This window comes from Furipterus horrens, unplaced genomic scaffold, assembly GCF_987537825.1.
Source record: "Furipterus horrens unplaced genomic scaffold, mFurHor1.1.pri manual_scaffold_1, whole genome shotgun sequence".
Taxonomy (NCBI): Eukaryota; Metazoa; Chordata; class Mammalia; order Chiroptera; family Furipteridae; genus Furipterus; species Furipterus horrens.
The window spans coordinates 190,439,474-190,455,120 of record NW_028327171.1 but is presented as its reverse complement, the minus strand read 5'-3'; the positions used below and the strand labels follow the sequence as shown (position 1 = coordinate 190,455,120).

The window sequence follows — 15,647 nt, the reverse complement described above, 5'->3', positions numbered from 1 at the left end:
GGCCTTTTAGTACCTTTTAAAGTAAACATACATTTTAAATTTGAAAGCAATATAATAACTATTGAAGACAATTTTTATTGACATATAATTCACATATAAAATTTTATTAGTTTTAGATCTACAGCATAATGATTAGACATTTTTTATTGTAAAATGATTACCACAGTAAGTTTAATTAACATCCATTACCACACATAATTACAAACTTTTTTTTCTTGAGATGAGAACTTCTAAGGTTTATACTCCTTGCAACTTTCAAATGTACAGTCAATACAGTGTAATAATCACCAGGCTTATATTAGAGCCCCAGAAATTATCTTATAACTGGAAGTTTGTACATCTTGTTCCCCTCTTCACCTATTTCACTCACCCCACAACTTCCACCTCTGGCAAACCCCAGTCTATTCTCTGTATATGAGTTTGGGATTTTTCTGGGTTTGGGTTTTTGATTCTGGTTGTTGTTGGTCCTTTTTCTTTTTTTTAGATTCCATGTATAAATAATATCATACAGTATATTTTTTGTCTTTCTTGTTCTGATTTCATAATGCCCTCAAGTTCCATCACAAATAGCAGGATTTTCTTTTTTATGGCTGAGTAATAATGCTGTGTGGTGTATGTGTGTCTATCCATTTAACTATCCATGGACACTTAGGTTGTTTTCATGTTCTGACTATTGTAAATAATGCTGTAATGAACATGGGTGCAAGTATCTTTTTGAGATAGTGATTTTATTTTCTTCAGATACTTAGAAGTTGAATTGCTGGATCATATGATAGTTCTACTTTCAATTTTTTGAGGAACCTCCATACTGTTTAACATAGTGGCTACACCAATTTACATTCCCACCAGTGGTGCACAAGTTACCCTTTTTTTCCACATTCTCATTAATATTTGTTATTTCTTGTCTTTTTAAAATTACCATTCTAACAAATGTAAGGTGATATCTCACTGTGATTTTGGTTTGTATTTCCCTGTTGTTTAGTGATGTTGAGCACCTTTTCATATACTTGTTGGCCATTTATGTATGTTTTTCTTTAGAAAAAGTCTATTTTAGGTATTAACCTTATCAAATATATGATTTGCAAGAATTTTCTCCTATTCCATAGGTTGCCTTTTCATTCTGTGGATAGTTTGCTTTGCTGTGCAAAAGCTTTTTAGTTTTATATAGTCCCATTTGTTTATTTTTGTTTTTATTGTCTTTACTTTTGGTGTCAAATCTAAAAAAAATCATTACCAAAACCATTATCGAAGGACCTTACTGCCTGTATTCTCTTTTTTTAAAAAAATAATTTATTTATTTGTTTGTTTATTTATTTATTTTTAGAGAGAGAGGAAAGGAGAAAGAGGGAGAGAAACATCACTGTGTGGTTGCCTCTCACTCACGTCCCCAACTGGGGACCTGACATGCAACCTAGTCATGTGACCTGACTGGGAATCGAACCAGCGACCGTTGGCTTGCAGGCCGACGCTCAATCCACTGAGCCACAGCAGCCAAGGCTCTGTGTTCTCTTCTAGGAGTGTGATGCTTTCAGGTCTCACATTCAAGTATTTAACCCATTTTAAGTTGATTTTTGGTAAGGCATAAGATAGTGGTCCAGTTTCATTCTTTGTATGTGGCTCTTCAGTTTTCCCAACACCACTTACTGAAGAGACAATTTCTGTATTGTATATTCTTGACTCCTTTGTTGTAAATTAATTAACCATATACACATGGGTTTATTTCTGGGCTCTATTCTGTGCCATTGATCTATGTGTATTTTTATGCCAATACTATGTTGTTTTGATAACCATAGCTTTGTAATATATATTGAAATCAGAAAGCATAGTGCCTCTAACTTTGCTCTTCTTTCTCAAGATTGCTGTGGCTATTTGAGGTCTTTTGTGGTTCCATACAAATTTTAGCATTGTTTGTTGTTTTTCTGTGAAAAATGTGCTGGAAATTAGATAGAGATTATGTTGAATCTGTAGATTGCTTTGAGTAGTGTATTTTAACAATATTAATTCTTCTAGTTTATGAGTATCGAATATCTTTCATTTATTTGTGTTCTTCAGTTTCTTTCATCAATATCTTATTAAAAAACGAAGTGTACAGTTTCTGAGACTTTTCCTCAATTAAATTTATTCCTAGGTGTTTTTTTGGGGGGATGCAATAGTAAATGGAACTATTTTCTATATTTCTCTTTCTGATAGTCTGTTATTATTGTATAGAAACACAACTGAGTTTTGTGTATTGATTTTTTTATCCTGAAACTTTACTGAATTTGTTTATTAGTTCTAACAGCTTTGGTAGAGTCTTTAGGGTTTTCTATATATAACATTAGACTTTCGGCCAAGATGGAGGCATATGTAGACATGCTATGTCTTCTTCCACAACTAAGAAGGAATACAGCTACCTCAAAACTGGATACAACCAGAAGTTCCAGAAAATCGAGCTGCATGGAAGTCTAACAAAGATATAAAGGAGCAATGCTCATCCAGACAGGTAGGAGGGGTGGAGCCGGGGTGGAGAGAACGCAGTATGGTGGTGGAGGCGGTGGTGGCGGCTGCAATGGCGGTAACAGTGACTGTGGCTGGCCAGCGGAAAACACAGTCACACATTTATAAAAGTAGGGAGGGACACCTGGGGAGCACTCCCAACACCAGACTAGACTGCGAAGCTCACAGTTCCAGCATCAGGGAAAATAAAGCCTCATTGCCTCTGACTGAAAACAATTGGGGGTTGGGATGGAGGAAGAAACTGCCAGTCTCTCAGCAGAATTTGTTTGTTTTAGAGGGCCCTGATGGTCTAGAACATCTGCAAACCCACCCACTCTGGGAGAGATGACACCAGTCCCATACGGGAAGTTGGAAAAGTGCCTGGAAAGAGGGCAAGTGCAGAACAAACAGCATTGTTCCCTCTCTGACCCCTCCCCCACATACAGTGCCACAACAAGGTGAAACAGGTCACTCTGTACTGACGAATACCTAAGTTCCACCCCTTACAATGTAACAGGTGTGACAGCTCTACCTAAGACACAGACAAACACAGGAGCCTGTCAAATTGAGGAGACAGAGGAAGCAGATTAAGGTTCCAGTGGGAGAACTAAATGATGAGGAGATAGCCAACCTAACAAATGATGAGGTAGTCAACCTAACAGACACAGAGTTCAAAAAACTGATGATAAAGATGCTCACAGACTTGACAGATAGGCTTGAGTACGGCAAACACATAAGGAAAGAAGTGAAGGCTATCCTAAGTGAAACGAAGGAAAATCCACATGAAACCAATGGTGAAAGGAAGGAAACCAGGATTTAAATAAATTATTTGGAACATAAGGAAGACATAAAGAGTCAACCAGTACAGAACAAAAAGCAAGAATTGAAAAAAATGAGGAGAGGCTTAGGAACCTCTGGGACAACTTTAAACATGCCAACATCCAAATCATAGGGGTGCCAAAAGGAGAAGAGGATGAGCAAGAAATTGAAAACTTACATGAAAAAATAATGAGGGAAATAAATTTGACGAAGGAAATAAACATGCAAGTCCAGGAAGCACAAAGAGTCCCAAACAAGCTAGACCCAAAGAGGACCATACCAAGACACATAATTAAAATGCCAGAGGTTAAATATAAAGAGAATCTTAAAAGCAGCAAGAGAAAAGAAGAGAGTTACCTACAAAGGGGTGCCTCTAAGACTATCTGCTGATTTCTCAAAAGAAACTTTGCAGACAAGAAGGGACTGGCAAGAAGTATTCAAAATGATGAAAAGCAAGGACCTACAACCAAGATGACTCCATCCAGCAAAGCTATCATTTAGAATGGAAGGGCAGATAAAGTGCTTCCCAGACAAGGTAAAGCTAAAAGAGTTCATCATCACCAAGCCCTTATAATATGAAATATTAAAGGGACTTATTTTTAAAAAAGAGGATCAAAACTATAAACATTAAAATGACAACAAACTCACAACTATCAACAACAGAACCTAAAAAAATAAAAACAAAAACAAACTAAACAGACAACCAGATAGGAACAGAGTCATATGTATGGGGATCATTTGGAGGGTTATCAGCTGGGAGAGTTAAATGGGAGAAATGGGGAAATGGTGCAGGGACTAAGAAGCATAATTGGATGGTACAAAATAGACAGGGGGTTGTTAAGAATAATACAGGAAAGGATGAAGTCAAAGAACTTATATGCACCACCCATGGACATGAACTAAGGGGAGTGGGATTGCTAGAGGGAAGGGGAGTACTGGGCAGAGGGGAGGAAAGGGAAAAAAATTGTGACTACTGTAACAGCATAATCAGTAAAATATACTTTAAGAAAAACATTATGTCATTTGCAGATAGAGATAGCGTTACTTACTTTTTTCAGATTTGTATGACTTTTATCTTTTTGTTGCCTAGTTGCTCTTACAAGGATTTTCCAGTACTATGTTGAATAAAAGTGGCCAGAAGAAAAGCCTTTAGATTTTCACTGTTGAGTATGCTCTTAGCTGTGGGCTTGTCATATATGGCCTTTTATTTTGTTGAGGTTCATCCCCTCTATACCCACTTTGTTGAAAGTTGTTATCATGAATGAGTGTTAAATTTTGTCAGATGCATTTTCGTATCTGTATAGATGATCATATCATTTTTATCCTTCATTTTGTTAATGTGGTGTCTCTCTTGATTTGCTTGCAGGTGTTGAACCATCCTTGCATTCCAGGGCTAAATCCCACTTGATTATGGTTTATTGTACTTTTAATGTACTGTTCAATTAGGTTTGCTAATTTTTTTGAGGAATTTTGCATCTATATTCATCAGGGATATTGGCCTGCAATTTTCTTTATTTGTAGTGTCCATGTCTGGCTTTGGTATCAGGTTAATGCTAGCCTCATATTATGTGTTTGGAAGTGTTCTCTCTTTCTCTGGTTTTTGGAAGAGTTTGAGAAGGTTTGGTATTAATTCTTCTTTAAATGTTTGGTAATATTCACCCACAAAACTGTCTGGTTCTGGACTTTTGTTTATCGGGAGGTTTTTGATTGTTGATTGAATCTCCTTACTAGTAATAATCAGTCTGTTCAGATTTTCTATTTCTTCATGATTCAGTCTTAGAAGCTTGTATATTTCTAAAAATTTACCCATTTCTTCTAGGTTGTCCAATTTGTTGGCATATAAATTTGCATAATTTTTTTAGACTTTTAAAACAGCCAAAATATAACATAAGTAGTCATTAAATTGCCATCTAGAAATTGTTGAGGTTTTCTTTATGGAAATCTGTGTCTCCATGTAGTTTATAACCCAAGTTTTAATGAATGCATTAAACAGAGTACCCTAAATAGCAACACAGGATAAAAACCAATTTATGTGAAGAGACATCTGCAAACTGTTTTTAATGTTAATATCAGAAATCTTCATTTTGTTCCTATAACTAAAAATGGAATAGTTTAGAAATGAAATGATGTGAAAATGATGTTTCAGAACCAAAATAGTAGGACTTAAAATAATAAATAGTTGTTGTTGAATATTAAAGACATTTACTGAAGATAGTAAACAGTCTCCTTCTCTTTAGGTATAATGGACAGTGGGACCTTGGCCAGGAAGTCCTTGATGACATCATTTATAGAGCTCAGCTAGAACTCTTTTCTCAACCGCTGTTGGTAAGTGAAAATATTTACTTTTTATTAAACATACCTGTGCCTGTTGAGGGTAAAAGTGAGTAAAAAAAAATTGATATGTAATATTTGAGGCAATCCAAATCATTGAGAAAAAAGATTTATTTCACAGTAATAGTTGGTTAACTGTTGGAGTGAAAACAAAATTGGTTTAGATCCTCTACTTTCACCATATATCAAAATAAACTTCAAATTAATTAAAGAATTAAGTGTCTTGAAGCCCTTTCAGAAAGGAGAGGGGAAAGGGTTATAAATATTTACTCTAATTTCTACAGGAGGAAGGACTTCCTTAAGCTTAAGTGATAAGACAAGTCACTAAAAAAAGGTTGATGACTTTTTTGACCATATAAGCATCTAAATTCAAAACCATCCGAGTCTTAAAAACAAAATTAATATGCAGTGCATAAAATATTTTCAATAAGCATACAAGAAAGCCAATTGATATTTTATTTACATGAAAAATTTTATTCTCTGCCACAAAATAAATACATCTCCAAAAGGTAAAATGATCAATCTGAAAACAAATGTAAACATCCAATAGTTGGCTAAGGAAGGTGTTCTCTATGTTACCAGTAGCAGTATAACAGAACTCTAAACACCCCTCTGCAGCAGCAGTTTGTAATGTGTATCTGTTTTGTTTAACCCACTATCCCATGTCTGATAACATATCCCAGTAAACTACTTTAAATATTTTTAAAATGTGTTGTAAGCACAGCATTGTTATTTTTAATTTCAAAGAAATCAAAACAGTTTAAATGTTCCAGGGCAGAGAATAATTAAGTTACATATTTGCTTGATGAAGTTATATGTTTGAAAATTTATATTAAAGAAAACTGCTAGCTTGTGTTAAGTGGTAAAGCAGTATATCACTATTTCTTTAATCTAGATAGGACAGATGAAACATACAAAATGCAAATAGTTTTCTAGGTGATTCAACTGTGGATAAATTTTCTTTCTTTGCAATTTTCTGTTTTCTAAACTTTATATAGTATTTTTATAATGGTATTTTTAAAATAGTTTGCCCTGGCTGGTGTGGCTCAGTGGATTGAGCACGCCGGCCTGCGAACCAAAAGATCGCTAGTTTGATTACCAATCAGGGCACATGCCTGGGTTGCGGGCCTGGGGGTGTGTGAGAGGGAAACCGATCAATATATCTTTTGCACATTGCTGTTTCTCTTCCTTTCTTTCTCCCTCCCTGCCCCTCTCTCTAAAAGTAAATTTAAAAAATTGTTTATTTATTTTTACTTGCAGCACTTTAAAAGAATACATTTTTAAAAGTTATTTTCTTTATATCTTTTTTATATTTTAAATTTCCATATTTTTCTAAGTCATCATCCCTAATTTTACTATAAGGTTACACTAAAATAAATGGATAACAAGATTTTTATTATTTTTTTATTTTTTAAAGATTTTATTTATTTATTTTTAGAGAAATGGGAAGGGAGGGAGAAAGAGAGGGAGAGAAATATTGATGTGCAAGAGGAACAATGGGTTGACTCTTGCACACCCCCAACTGAGGACCTGGCCTGCAACTCAGGCTTGTACCCTGACTGGGAATCCAACCAGTGACCTTCGGTTTGCAGACCAGCGCTCAGTCCACAGAACCACACCAGCCAGGGCTGATAACAAGATTTTTAAAATCATAATAATAGTACCTTGCATTTGTGAGACTTTAAATTCATACTTTTAGGTTTGTAACAATTTTATAAATTAAGTAGAGGGAACATTTCCAAGCCAATATAGTTAAAAGAGATTAGTAATCTCTAGTCCTGGTATAGTTCTCTATTACTGGGGTTCTCTGAGGAACCCAATAAATAACGCTTTTCTTATCTATTCAAGTCTAGAGCCAGATGATAAGTAGATAAAATAATTGGCAAAAAGAGAAACAAACATCATCTTTAGTACTAATAATGGCTAAATTGAAAGACTTGCTCCCCACGCCTCAATCTAGACCTTGAAACAGCCCCCTGGAGAGAATGTCTGAGTTGGTAGAGGGAAGGCTTGCTATATTCCCCTTGCCCGTGTCCAAGCGGAGAGAGAGGGAGAAAGATAATACTCTATTTCAAGGTCTTTGCCAGAGAGGCACTAACCAATTTAGAAACATAAACAAATCAATGACAATTACTCTCAAAAGTGATGGAGGGCAAAAGGTGATGGGACAAAATGCCAGACATATTCAGGGAAAATTTCTTAATGGAAACAAAGGAGTAGAGAAAAGGCTAATTTTTTTTATCAGAGAGTAAATTTTGTATTTACTTATCATCTGAAGAATTGGAAACTTACTCTGCTTTTTCTTATGTCAGGGTTCAAATGTTAAACAATTTTTTTTTCCTTTGAAACGTGTTTTCTCTGTGAAAGTCAAAAACTTCAAGGAATTGGTAGGATGACTGACATTTTTAAAAATAAATTCTCATTTGAAAAGCCTGCCTAGAAGAATGCAGAACAATAGAGATACAAAAATTTCTGGCACATTGTACCTTAATATTTTATAGTACAAGTTTTAAATACATATTTAAAAAATCATGGACACAAAGAAGTATAGAATAAGTATAAACTGTATATATGGTGTAAATATATATAGACTTATATTATCATTTTAGGTTGCTAATGCCATGAAAAACTCATTACCATTCGATGCTCCTGATTCTTCACAAGAAGGCCAGAAAGTACTTAAAGTAGAAGTCACTCCAACAGTGCCGAGGATTTCTCGGACTGCAATTACAACAGCTTCCATCCGTCGCCATAGATGGAAGAGAGAAGGTGAGTACAAAATCTCTATTGCTCATTCACAGATTCAAGTAAATTTATCACTTTTTATAGACTATACTAGCACATGATATTACAGTGCTCTTTATAACTAAATTGTTCAGTTTTTAAAAATAGCATGAGAAATGTGGTTTCAATGCTTAAATTTATTTTAATAAATTTTTTAATAAAGTAGAAAGATGTTATTTAGAATGTCTGTGAATGTTAAAACAGAAAATCAGATCAAGTTAATTTTGGGGTTGTTTTTTTTTTTTTGAACTAGTAATAACAATAGGAAAGAAGTTTCTTTAAGCCTCTTACCATAATGGGAAAAAATGGTGCATGTATGAGCTTTGTGGGAGAAAATTGTGTAACTAGCCAAACTAATGGTGTAAGGCAGGCTATTCGTAAAAGAAATGATTATTGTTTTTTAGATTTTTATTTTTGCTTTTCTCTTTTTAGAAGTGCTGAATCCAGCAGTATTTCCTAGTCATATGGTACTTGAATAGTCAACCTATCTTGCCTAAGAGATATTAATTACCATCTTAATGATCCCTATTTTTCTATCCTATTCATTTGCAAACCTCACATTGTTCATCTGCTGCCTTATGTGTGTGTATGCTGTGCACACACATGTAACTATATAAGTAGCGTTTGTGTTTATATCATATCCATATATACATTCTCTTATCTGCCTGGGTCAAAATGCTCAAGAAAAGAATAGAGGAGCATAAAAGCACTAAAATTTTATATGTTGAATCCCAGATGGCTTTGACTTCTCAAACGAGGCTGACTCAAGTATTCCTGGCTCCCCGATCCAACACGGCTCCACTGACCTAGGGATCAAACGTGTGCAAGAGGGGGAGGTGCTGGTGCGCAGGACCCCTGAGCACGGCTCACCGGAGCCCAACTCAGCAGCAGCCACAACAGAGGGTAGGACAGAGATGAGGAGGCAGAAGTCAGTGAGGCAGTTGCTGGAGAAGGATCCTGGCTCTCTAACGCCAAGCAGAACATCTTTCCTTTCTAGTGTGTGTTTCTACTATCCCAGAGTGTATTAGCTCCTCCTTGCAAAGCACAAATCCCCATATGCCTAGTGCCAGGTCAAGTACAAACTTTAGTTACCATTTGTGCTGGCCTGGAGTCTGCATCCCTGTGTAATCAAAGAATAGCTTGGCATGGCTACTAACAAGGCAGAGGCCTGTCTCCAAAAAGTCTGCAACGCTTGGAATTTTTTCATTACTGAGCATGTTTATTCTAACATTAGGAAAGGAAAAATGCACCCAATATTCATGAGCCTTATTAGGCAACATGAGTTGATTTAATCCATATAACTTATTCTTTAAAAATATGTGAGGAGAATTTTAAAACATTAATACATTATTTTTGAGTAATTAGACTAAAGTGGAGCCGGCAGTTTATCTCTAATCCCAGGATTGTCAATTAACAAGAATTTATCTCTTTAACAGAGTAAACTGGTATGATTGGCTTTTTATAATCTGCAGGTCAAATTGCCTGGGTCGAACTAGTGAACTACTTAAATCTTTCCTATATAAATGTACTAGCCTGGTGCATACTACATTTAATCATTTACTATAAATAATGATTATCTCATATAGCTTCCAAACAGAATTTAGAGGTCAGGTATCCAATAGATTCTTGTTACTACAATGTAGATATATCAGAATGAGAATCATCCCCCCTCTTCAAAACTCTCCACTGCCCCATCCCTTCCCACCACCACCACTACCACCACTATCTGTAAAAGAACACTTCTCCCTCATAGAAAGTATTTATTTGCTGCTTTACATGTGATGCCATAAGAATTGACTTTGTGAGAGAACTGTAGCTTTAGTATTTTTTCATTATTTAATGTATTGCTATTGTGAAACCTTTACACTTATTTTTGAAATATAGCAAATAGTTTAAAAATATTTTTACTTATTTTAAAGACCAAACATACATGAAGCAGTTACTTCCATCTTCAGGAAGTTTCTTGCTCTTTGGTGCATTAAAAATTTGAGCATGCTCAGTAAGAATCTATTGTAAATCAACCCTCTGTTCCCTTGCCCATTTGCCCATATCGACCTTACTTCCTTTACCAGTGTTGCATGCGCATGATCTAGGGACCAAACAGTTGGTACTGTTTTACAGAGATTCTGTGAAAAACGCAGCCTTCCCTTTCCATTTTTTCTGTATTTCTTTGTTATCTCTGAGAGTCAGTTTTATCTTGTATAAAAGCACAAAAATAAGTATGTGAATAAATGTTGAACCCAGAGTTGATATAAATTGAACAACATCCTATTTCTTAACATTCTTTTTTCTTTTTTTAAGCTGAATTTATTGGGAGTGATATTAATAAAATTATATAGGTTTCAGGTGTTTCTCAACATTCTAAATGGCTAAATGAGTCACTTAATGTATATGTCCTACCATTTTTAGATTGTTGGAGTGTTTGTGCTAAATGTAGTTGTGCTATATTAATTAATACTTGGTGATATTCTAGAAAGTGTGGGATAAGGTTGAAATATTTCTTCCGATTCATAAAAAATTATGCACTTTGAAAAAGGAATCAAAATAATAGTTCCTTTTAAATATTACAATATTCTATTTCAATATCTCCTATCACTAGTAGAAAATTTCAGTTTGTGAGGGTGGAGTATAATCACAAGTAAAGAGGAATGAGTTCCTTCGTTGTATTTGAAATTTCTCAAAAATTATTTTGCCTTTTAATCTAGATGTATTGTAGTTTTATATTAGTAGAAGCAAATTTATAAGGAGAGGCAGACATGAATAGAAAAGTTCATTAAAAATCCTTTTTGGTTGTCTCCTCTTTGGACCATCAATAGTTTTGTTACTGCCCAGGGAGAAAATTAGAAAGGAAAAAGTTATCAGGCACAATTACCTTTTGTTCTTTGAAGTTTTTTTCTTAAACAGAAGGAAGGAAATTACTAGAACCTGTGTAAAGTTTTGGTAATTCTGAAGTCGCTGGAGCTTTTGGATAAACATTGATAGCTGAGCTTTACAAAAAGAAAACGTGTTTTTTAATATGTGGTTTTAAATAGTTTAACAATGAAAAGTGTGTGTATTGTATGTTGAAATTGAAAGATATATAAGCCCATCGTCTACCTTTATCCTGATTGTCAAGTAACATTTTATTTGTGACTTTTAAAGCTGGATTTAAAATTGTTAAACTGATGATGCCTATGATTAAAGTATAGTCAGTGTTCTACTCTCTGAAACATTTTTAGTATATAAAATACAAGCGGATTCTCTTGCATGATGGCTTTTATGTTATCCTCATCTCTTTTATGGCCATATTGCTTGTGCATCAGATCTGCATGTGGCAAGATTCAGAAGCTAGCACTGTCTCTCAGTCTCCTTTCCTAATTATATGTATACCCAATAATACATTTCTATTCATTCCTGGTTTTATATTATTGATATCAATTCTGAACCAGTAACTATCCTTTCTTGGGCATTTTGGAGTTGTTTATACTAATTGTAAGAAATTGCTAAGATGATATCATATGAATATAATTTAAAGTTTTTATTTGAGATACGTTATATATTATTATTTCGAACAAGGGATTGAGAGAAGTGGGGTCAGTCGCATTTTCATATGGCTTTGCACGATGATTAAAGATTACTAAACTGCTGGATAAAAATAACAACATGCCTTTTGCTTTAAGGATAGCTTATTTCATTTTTCTTTTGAAGGAAGGAAATAAGTAATCCCTATGAGAATATAATTAACAAAATATTTTTATCTTTTCAGGTACTATGTTAAATAAAGATTGTGTTTAAATATTTCATGTATAGTTTACTTAGGCAGTCCTATCTCAAGGTAATATTTGATAGATTTCTTTTCTAACATTTTAACTATAATATTGCTATCTGTAGGTAGATTCAGATTAAATTTCTCACAGTCTGGTAAACATACTTGATGATGTAGCAAACTGCTATCAGTTTTTTAAAGAAGCAAAGGTACTGTTTTCTAAGAGAATGTTGTTCATACTTTCATTAAGAGAACTGGCTTTCTGGAAACCGCAAGCTAAATGTATTATATATGCCCTCCCCTTCTTACAAAATCCCAAGAAAAGGATTCTTTTGTTAACTGCAGTTTCTTCATGAAACATAATCAGGCCCTATAGTATTTTGTGATTATGAAAATAATAATCTCAAACTAAAAATTTTAAAGATTACAGAAATACATACTATAGAAAGCAAAAATCCTTCTTAAATATTCCTGCTGGTTCCCTAGCTTACCCTCTGGTAATCAAATATTTTCTTCACATTAATTGATCAAGAAAATATGGAAACCACTGCGTAGCTGTGTCCATAAGACGAAATACAATTACGAAGTAACTTGAAACAATGTAAAGTTTTTTATTTTAGGATTAGAAAATTTACTGTTTCCATATTAAAGGTTTTAAAGCCATTTAGAAGCAGTTAGCTGCTGAAGAAATATAAATTTGTATTGTAGTTAAAAAGGATTTGGCATGTTAGGGATAGATGTTTTTGGCATTATTCTGGGTGACTGAAATTAGAAGGACGTCTATTTTATGATGGGTTAAGGAAGAGATGAGGAAAAATTCTTGTTTTTTTTAAATAGATATGATCACCTCAAATTGATAAGGGTCTATTATAAAGATATATGATGACAAAATGTTGTATTTTACCTAAAATTGTTTTATATTCCTAAATACTGGTAGTATACTAAATTCATTTGTGGATAGTTTTATAAAATCTGGACTAATTAAAGCTAAATAAACAAAATGAATAACATTAGAAGACTGTGTAGATTAAGGTTTCTTCCCTTTATTTAGGTTGAAGTGTTGATAGCAAAGCCATTGCCAACCTATAGCAAACATTACCAAGAGATAGTCAGTTGAGTTGTTGTTCACAGCTACTTCTGATTTAATTTAGGTAATCCTGAGTCTTTCTGATTTGTTTTTTAGGTGCTGAAGGTGTAAATGGAGGAGAGGAGTCAGTAAACCTGAATGATGCAGATGAAGGATTTTCATCAGGGGCTTCCCTCAGCAGTCAGCCGGTTGGGACCAAACCATCCTCCTCTTCTCAGAGGGGAAGCTTAAAGAAAGCAGCAACCGGGCGTTCAGTCAAGGATAAAGAAACAGCCTCTGCCATCAAACCCAATGAGAGCCCTCGAGAGTCAGTAGTTCGAAGGCAGCATGTACAGCAACCTACTGATCTTAGTGTAGATTCAATGGAGCTGACACCGATGAAGAAACACCTGAGTCTGCCTGCTGGCCAGGTGGTGCCAAAAACCTGTTTAATCCGGACAGCCAGTGCTTCCTCAAGTAAATCATTTGACTATGTAAATGGAAGTCAAGCAAGTACCAGCATTGGGGTTGGCACTGAGGGTGTTACTAATTTAGCAGCTAACAATGCTAATCGATATTCAACTATTAGTCTACAGGAAGACCGGCTAGGTCAAACTGGAGAAGGTAAGGAGCTCCTCAGCCCAGGAGCTCCCTTAACCAAGCAGTCTCGATCCCCAAGTTTCAATATGCAGCTAATATCCCAGGTGTAGTTTTGACATCCTCTCTTACCTTTCTGCTTACCTTTTAAGCTGAACATTTCATTGTGCAAGAAGAAACTTCATCCCACATTGTGAAAATATTGGTCATTATAATCAAGATTTGATTTAGTTTAGGTATGTTCATACTGTAATTTGTATGGAAACAGCAATAAGGTTTTCTTTCCCCTCCTTCCTATCTTCCTATATCTTCTCTTCCCCTATTCCTTGTAAATGTGTTTGTGAAGCAGTATAAAATGTATGCATTTTCCATGCATTTCTTTCTCCTTGGGTGATGTGCAATCCATTGTAGGCTGATCGGTCCCATTTCAACACTGTGAGACTGAGGATACGTTAGAGGAAATGGTGTATGTGATCCCTATGAAATGATTCTTTGGCTTTCTTAAAAAAAGAAAAAACGGGTTTGTTCTCTTAATCTATAAACTATGATTACTGGGTCATATTTTTTTTCCCTCTTAACCAGGAGTGCCTCAGAGATTCTGCTATGACTTTGGACTTCTCTGTGTCTGTGCAATCATTTTCTTGAGAAGCATGGGGAAAGGTGATAGACTGCTGCACTTTTTCATTAAAATGAGAATGGCTCTTTTTTTCCCATCCTTTATCTTGAGGACACAAATGTTTAGTTACTGAGGCATTTAAATCAAGTTGTGGCCACCTCCAGTGGAGGGCAGGGCTCTTAAGTTGATTGTGTAATTGATAATGCACTTTCTCTATGGCTCTATAGTCATTAACATGTCTTCCCTCTTCCCTACAAGGACATAAGGTCATTTCTGTCCTTCAAGTTTGAACAACTAACAAATCAGAGAATCCAAGGGGCATGTTCTATTTCCCAGGAATGACTGACACTTTGGTGCTGGGGTTTTGTGGAGGGTGGGGTGGTTTTTGTTTAGCTTGTGTGGGATTGTGTATGTGAGAGGACGTTTTGGTTGGTTTTCTTTCTTTTCCTTCGTGAGCTGATGATGACTGAAGTAGAACAAGTACGTCTTCAGGTAAAGAGAGGGATTTCTCAACCTACTTTCTGTGATGTCAGACTATTGGAGAAACCCTTTCAGCTGCTTTCTAGATGTACCCAAGTTCAGTCAGATATTTTGGATTAAGAAACCTAAAGTCCTGATACATTATATACTCCAAGGAAGTACATCAGGGACAGATAATTGGCTGAAAACACTGACGCTTCAATGTGACACATTTTTATAGAACATTTCTACCAGGGGGTACTGACTTGATTTCTCCTACAAGGACCACACTGCCTTTGTGTTTAATGTGATGCAATTTATGTACCTTCTAATCATATATCTACAAAAGTTTCTCATTTTTATAAAACTTTGAAATCATGCCAGTAAGCTAAATGTTGAATGTATGTAAAGTACCATTTGGTAACCATGCTACAAAAATGCATTATTGGTAAAAAAAAGTTCTGATTTGGTTGGTTAAGATTTCATTATGACCTTTCTGGGTCTCAGGTTCTAATGCTTGATTGAAACAGAAGAGAATATATTGGTTTTTGAAAATCATTCTAGTGTGTCTTCAACTGCTATGTATTATCTTTCCACAAAATACATCAGAATTATTAGTGCTTTGTACATTTAGACATTTTTGTTTTATTGTGAAAGAAAAGTCTACTAAATTTATAGAAAGCAAGTATTCTTCTAATTTAACAGTTTAAAATTCATCTCTACCAATTAAAATTACAATAGATTTTGATAAATAA

At 34.9% G+C, this 15,647-nt stretch overlaps 1 protein-coding gene across 2 annotated transcripts in view; it reads left to right on the top strand.

Annotated features, from left to right (window-relative positions):
* The window catches only part of HYCC2 (hyccin PI4KA lipid kinase complex subunit 2), a 51,020-nt gene extending 35,373 nt beyond the window's left edge, over positions 1 to 15,647 (top strand). Inside the window, exons 11-14 of one of the 2 annotated variants that reach the window (XM_090282470.1) lie at positions 5,532 to 5,619; positions 8,235 to 8,394; positions 9,145 to 9,312; positions 13,338 to 15,647. In XM_090282470.1, the coding sequence (XP_090138596.1) occupies positions 5,532 to 5,619; positions 8,235 to 8,394; positions 9,145 to 9,312; positions 13,338 to 13,930 (1,009 nt within the window). In that variant the 3' untranslated portion in view covers positions 13,931 to 15,647. The remainder of the gene's footprint in view (positions 1 to 5,531; positions 5,620 to 8,234; positions 8,395 to 9,144; positions 9,313 to 13,337) is intronic. The other variant, XM_090282480.1, reaches the window with a different exon arrangement.